At 39.8% G+C, this 7,030-nt stretch overlaps 1 protein-coding gene across 1 annotated transcript in view; it reads left to right on the forward strand.

Annotated features, from left to right (window-relative positions):
• LOC311136279 (cell surface glycoprotein MUC18-like) overlaps positions 1 to 3,962 on the forward strand; it is a gene marked incomplete at both ends in the record, with an annotated part of 58,823 nt that extends 54,861 nt beyond the window's left edge. Inside the window, 4 exons of the mRNA XM_084170406.1 lie at positions 989 to 1,024; positions 2,669 to 2,798; positions 3,049 to 3,166; positions 3,942 to 3,962. Of these exons, the coding sequence (XP_084026532.1) occupies positions 989 to 1,024; positions 2,669 to 2,798; positions 3,049 to 3,166; positions 3,942 to 3,962 (305 nt within the window). The remainder of the gene's footprint in view (positions 1 to 988; positions 1,025 to 2,668; positions 2,799 to 3,048; positions 3,167 to 3,941) is intronic.
• Between the last annotated feature and the right edge of the window lie 3,068 nt (positions 3,963 to 7,030).

The raw sequence follows: 7,030 nt of genomic DNA on the forward strand, positions 1-7,030 counted from the left end.
ATACAGTACCCAAAACCAATCTGTGAGTTAATTTGACCATTGGAAAAATAGCTATTGCGTGAAAACTGCAATGCGGATTGAATTGAGCCCCTAATCTTAATTTTCAAGGTGATGATTGCACTTTTCTTCCCAACACCGCAATAAATATGAGTCCACATTTCAAATATTTGTTTTGCCCCACATGGGGGATTCGAACTTACACCGCAAGTGGCAATAGATGTCAGGAACTCGGCACCTTACCACTGTGAGCTAACTGTCCAGAGCCGTATTTGCTCGCGATGCACATTATTTTATTATCAAAGCGTTCCAGTGGACTTCTGGTAAGTATGGTTTAGTGAGAAAGTGTTGGGATCAAGTACAACTATGTTTACCCACTCCCAAAATGAATATTTATGAGCAATTCCCCCCACCCACAACTTCTCACCTGAATGCATTTTTAGTTTATTTTAAAGGGTTGTGCAAAGGCTGAAATTGGGGTGCGAGTTACCCTTTAATTTCCTTAAAACTGGTCAAACTGGTGTAATTTGGAAATGCATGGAAAGTCTTTCCTGTTGTTTTTGTTGTTTTTTTTGCATTTTCTCCCCGGTCCCTAAACCTCTTTACTGCATGAGAGAAAACAACTTTACCGATGTCAACTAGATTGAAACATTTATTCTATCGATTTATGACATCATTCTGGTGAGCAAGGGTTTATTTAGTGTTCTAGGGCAGTAATGACAGAAGAGAATCTGCATGTATCTAATTATAGACAAGTTGACTAACGAATAGCCTACCAAAATGCAGGTTAGGGTCGGGTGCGGGCCTCAGATTTTCACTTTATCACATACAGTCTGGCGGTTGCGGATGGTTTATTAGCAATTGAGGGTTGGTGCGGGTGAACAAACAGCTCACCGCGCATCACTAATGGGCATATATTTAGAATATATGGGGAAATATATTTGGTGATGGGAAGCTCTTACATTTTAATTGTTGTTTTACTTGTCCACAGTTCCCATGGTCACTTCAACCGCGCCCTACTCACCCGGTAAGACAGCGATCTTGCTATTATTGTATTCTTGCTGATCTCTGTTTCTCTTTTTTAAAGGAGAACGGGAGCACCGTCCTTGCGTATTTTATCACTTTTATTTAGACAGTTGGAAGATAGAGGGAGTGCAGAGTATAGAGAGGAAACAGCACTAATGTGTGGGGTGGGAGTCTATGTGGGCAATATGTGTTTGAGGGGCTTCAGCACTACCACTGAACCATGCTCCCACACTGTTTCTGTTCTTCTTGACCTTTGGATCACTCTTACCTAGTAGAGAATAACTTTTAGATTTTTTTATTTGCTTTCTCTCAACTTTTGTTTGATTCTCTCTGAATACACACCAACCCAGACAATTAAGGATTAGACAACGAGGCAACTAAATATTTCATGATTTTCATATCGGCAAAGTGTTCGCTGGAACGAGCGGGAGGATTGGCTCTGCTCATTGCCTGTGGGTACATTTAAAATTCTGTGTGAAAGAGAAAAATCTAACAGGAAAGAAAGAGCCAACACTTATAGTGGTCGAGTGCCAAAAACACGCATATTTACTTATTATTGGGGAAGTTAATGCGCTGTCTCACTGTTTTATTGAGCTGTTGCAATAGAAATTCTCATAAACCCATACCCAGACAATTGTTTCCCTTTTAACAAGGGCTTACTACATGGTTAAATATAGGAGTTAATTGCTCTGGTAGGTAGTAGCACACTCTAATTTCCTCCTGGGAGGATTGCACTGAAATGTTGATGGCTCTGTCACAGGGGCAGGCCAGGGCTATTTCCCATCTCTCTCTGCCCAGTGTCTGGAGCACTCACTCACAAAGCATGAGAGCTGAAGCTGGGAAGTTAATGTGTACATTCAAACCCACTCTTACATTAAAAACCACACCAGCCTGTAGGGAACATACAGTAATTTGTACAATGTTCCGAACACAACAAATGAACCACATCTATTGTGCCATTCTGTCAGAGAACCAGGAAATTGACATTTTATTTGTTTCCCATCTGCTTCTTATGACTTGGCCATAATTCATGACCAATAAATAGCTCCATACTCTACAACTGTTCTATAACCTGGATCCCAGGACTCCCTGGAAAACAGTGGCAAGTGTTACTGAGTGGACTATACTGGCTAGTGGCTACTTTCCTCCACATCTTTCTATGTTTTGTCCTGCTATTACATCTATTTTTGTTGGTACTGCAAGAAGAGGATGGTCCACCCATCCCTGGCCACTATGCTTCTGATTTAGCTTCTGCTTGCTCTTTGGGGTCATGGCCGGGTTATTTACAGTAACCACTTTGTGACTACTGCTGATGTAAAAAGTTGTCACAACTGCTTTGACAACTACTGATGTAGACAAATCAGAAAACGTTATTGTACGAGTCATTTTGGCCTTCTTATGTGTTGGGTATATGTTGTCTGTCTAGGGATGTTTTCACTTGTTATTTACACTAAGGGCACTCTCACATGGGGTCATGGGTCACTGGTCACGTGTATAGGCAGCACAGGTGACCAGGAAGTGTTTACACTTATCATGTCTGGATGATTCTCCATGATCATTCTCCATTCTCCCAGTCACTGGATCGGTGAACGGGTATAAGCATTAACCTGAGCTTGCCCTCCCCTCTCTCTATCTGTCTATATAGCTGAGGGCAATGGTGTGATCATTGTGGTCATCATCCTCTGTATCCTTCTGCTGGCCATCCTGGGGAGTGTGCTCTACTTCCTCCACAAGAAGGGCAAGATCCCCTGTGGCCGCTCTGGCAAGCAGGAGATGTGAGTATTGCACTTTAACAACTGGTCTAGGGCCAGGTTTTGTGTCTAGTTCTAGAAGGTGGGTGCTACACATTGGTAGTGTATTAGGGTAAATTACAAAGCAAACCACCATGAGCACTTGAAAAAGTGTTAGGTAAATGTATTCTATATGTTCATCCATAAATGAGTCTTTCTGCCTCTAAGAATGTGATACTTTCCTCACTGGAGAGGACTTTTGAGAGTAAACTGAGTTTGTGCTCTCCATCTCCAGCACCAAGGAGAACCCCAACAAAGATGACATTGTGGTGGAGATGAAGACTAACACCAAGACCGAGGATGCCGGACTTCTGAAGGGCGTCAACGGTGACAAGAATGGCACCAGTGACCAGGTAACTATGGAATACGAAAGCTATTCGCTAAACAGAAGTAGCCTAATGGTTAGGGGTGTAACGATTCGTTTTAACAACGATTCGATTTGTATCACGATTCGTGGTTGTCGATACGATTCAAGGACGATATTGGTTCATTTAGAACGATACGATCCGAAACGATTCAGTGACTTGAAATCGATTCAGTAACCTTTTAGCCAAAAATTCAACCAGTGTGACTGAAATAAATACCTGGATACTGGACAGTGCAGGTGAAGTTTCCTAGATTCCTGTTTCTTGTAAGGACCGCAATGGTGGCTTGATAATTTCTCGCTCGTCGGCTTCTCCTCTGTCGTCCGCCATGCTATGTTTTGTTGTCTTTGCGCCTTTGCGCTGCTGCTGGCGCGGGGCAATGACGTCACGGATAGGCAGACTGAATCGAGTAATGTTTAAAGCCTTTATCATTAAAAGTGCTAAGAAAAAACATCCATATAAAGTCTGACGTGCTTAAATCCAATGGGTTATTTCCTAGTATCGATACAATCGATTTATTACATTTTAAAACGATGTTAGATTGATATATGTTGTCCAAAAGGCCAACTCGCCGAGCACAGATCGATGTAGTTGGATCATAGGAATATAAATCGATACATCGATGTAGTAGATGGATCGTTACACCCCTACTAATGGTCTAATGTATTTCTTGAATCTTGTATTGCTCACTGAATTGACATTTGTTGGTGTTTTTTCTCTTCTCCCCCATACCTTTCCGTGTGTGCTTTTCCCTGGAGTAAAGTACATGGAGCTGAGGAAGTGACATATGCAGAGGGCCAAGCTCTGACGTGGCCAGCCGAAGCTCTTCGCAACCCCACCACATCCACCCACAATCCAAGGCTAGACTACTGGAAGCCTTGGAAAAATCAGCTTTCACAATCACTATATAATTAGGACTCAATCAATCACTTTCCCCACATTTCTTCCCTGTGTTCAGCAGTATTCCCCATATCTGGCCAAAACCACACAGGAACACACACCATTGATTTGAAGATGTTTGATAGAGGTTTGGAGGATGTTTTGATTGCTTCGTTTTACTGTTTCTTCTTTTGTACCGTTTCCCCAAAGCCTTTTAGATTATTTTATTTTTGCTGTTTTCAAGTGTACTATGACGTTCATTAATTGTTCATTATAAACTTTATAAAGTGTATATATTATATATATTTCGTTATTTAAGATAATTTGACACATACCTTTCAGACTTCATGGTAGTATCTGTTTATGATGTCATTTTGCTTTAGCTATTCATCCATGGTCCTTGTTTAGGCGTTCCTACATTATCTTATGGAGGTGATTTGACCATAAATGTCACTCAGTCAGGCCAAGGGTTCTCTCTTCATATCTTCACCCTCTTAGGACTCTATTCAATCTGTAACTCTGAAGTGTTACAGATTCCACAATATACATTTAAAGATAATTTCCGATTGAGCCGACATAAGCAGCGTTTACCGTGAATGCAGTCTCCGCTAAAGCGAGAACATTGCCTTTAAATTACAAACACGCTGTAAAGCTGCATTTCCGTGATGCGGATTGAATAGAGCCCTCAGTTTCTTTTCTGATTGTTATGTCTTCTTGAGCACTATCAGTGGCATCAGTGGAAGCTTAAAGGTACTACATGTAACAATTCAACAACGAACCGTCTCTTGTTGTCAAATTGACTGGGGTCAGAAAATCTCTTATTGTCAAATTGACTGGTCCGTTGTTGAATTGACAATACAAGATTTGCTGGCTTCAGTCAATTTGACAACAAGAGATGGTCTGTCTTTTGATAGCCAATAAGGCTGCACCATTAGAATGCAATTTTGTGTAGGCAGAATGTAAACAAAATTGAAATAAATATTGTGACACTATCATTCCACTATTACTATACATATATTAAGGACATTTTCTGAAATTACAAAGGAAAAATATTACATATAGCCCTTTAAGTCCCCACACTGAAACTCCCTGCCATGGAGGCAAGGTGGATCTAAATCCTTCTACTCTAATCACCATTTACTTATCTTACATGGACATCCAGATGTAAGAAGTATGTGATCTGTGGCGGTATACATGACCTGTTGTCTCCCAAAGCTTATGCAAATCTGGTTAGTTTTGTGAATGGTCTACTATCAGTGGACCAGTTGCAATTTTTATGTTTTTAGTTTTTTTTGTTGGAAACATGCAGTAAATATACTGGTGTTCAAGACCTGATCCAATGAATAATCAGATTGTGTCTACAACTCTACATTCTTCAAAGCTCTGTTGTACACAATTATAACACTATTCTTTTTTAATCCATTTATCATTCATGATATCAATATGATATTCATAATATGCTAATCTGTTGACATTGGACAAATTACCCATTGTAATGTGTAGAGAGACATACAAAATGTGACATGTTGTGGGTGTGTGTACAGTACTATATTGGCTCACTAAAAGCTTTGACAACTATACTCCATCATAAGACATAAGTTATGGAGCTGCCTATCTGAAGAGGAGAGAAAGCCTAAAGTAAATCAGGGAACCAGTGAGCTTGTCATGTTAGATAAGCATAAGTGGCCCAATGCTTTTCCACCTTTATGTAAATGGAGAAACGCCATGCCAACAGGCGTTTAAATTTAATCATCAAAACTCGCCGTCCGGATGAGTCATTCTCTTGTGAACTACTGTCAAGCTCTTGTACTGGCCTTCAATTGTATTTTTTGAAACGGCCTACTATATTATAATCTGCAGTGCCTGTGGAAATTTGTCGTCTCATTTTGAAAATGTAAAATACACTGAATTGTTTCTTTTTTCTTATTTGCTCTGTGTATTTCTTTGTGTTTGGGTGAGCACCAAGCAGACCTGAAGGTCATTTTGTGTGTGATCCATTTTGGATGCTTACTGTAAGTTGTGTGCAGGGAAGAAGAAGCTATTGCTATGATTTGTATCATTTACGGAATGGTGATATGTTACTAAAAGGTATTATGATTTTGATATTGTACTCAAACGGGGAGAGTTCAATTTGTACAAATAGTGTATGTTGTGATCCAAATATTGCCTTCAAGGTAATATTTTAGTGGTCATTGTAAGTGTTCAGTTGAAATGTAATACATTTTGTTCAGCCTGCTTACATCCTGCCATAGGACTGCCGATAGTGGACTTTTGGTAGTATGACTCAAGAAAAGAAACTGCCCCTCAACTGTGTGCCTTTTTTGTTCAGTCTGGTTTAGTTGTGTTATAGTGTAGTGTTTTGATGCTTATGGAAGGAAGAGGTCTGGACATAGGAGTGTTTGAGTTTCATTCATTTATGTCACCCAAAGACAGATCCCAACACAGGGGAAGGAAAAGCTTGTGGGTGACTGGCCTACATGATGTAAAAAAGGTTCACTGTTAGCCACAACCAACAGTATGTTATGCAGTTAGCTCAGAAAATATCAAGTTAAACCTGCTTCCTCCCGTCCCAAACTCTTTCTTTGAATGATATGTTATGTTTATGATTATCTGGAACAGCTACCGGTGGACAAGAATGTTTGGACCTGCACAGTTCATCATTGTTTTGTCATGTTCTGATTTTGCAAATGTGTGTAAATTAAGTGCAGTTCTTGTGATTTGATGTTTGCATTTTTTACAAATCTTTTTTGCAAGAAAATGCCAAATAAAAAAATGTTACATTTGATGTCTCTTTTTCATTGTCATCTTTACAGAAAATATTTAAAGAAAAGTTTATAGCAGAGAATTGAAAACGTACTATGAGTGCATTTCAGTGGCTAAGGCACGACTGAAAATACATTAAATTCACAACAGCCAAAATCTATTATGACTGACTACATGCCTCAGTATGGTCTATATCAGAGACCCAGAATG

The sequence above is a fragment of the Coregonus lavaretus genome, assembly GCF_964263955.1.
Source record: "Coregonus lavaretus genome assembly, chromosome: 10".
Taxonomy (NCBI): domain Eukaryota; kingdom Metazoa; phylum Chordata; class Actinopteri; order Salmoniformes; family Salmonidae; genus Coregonus; species Coregonus lavaretus.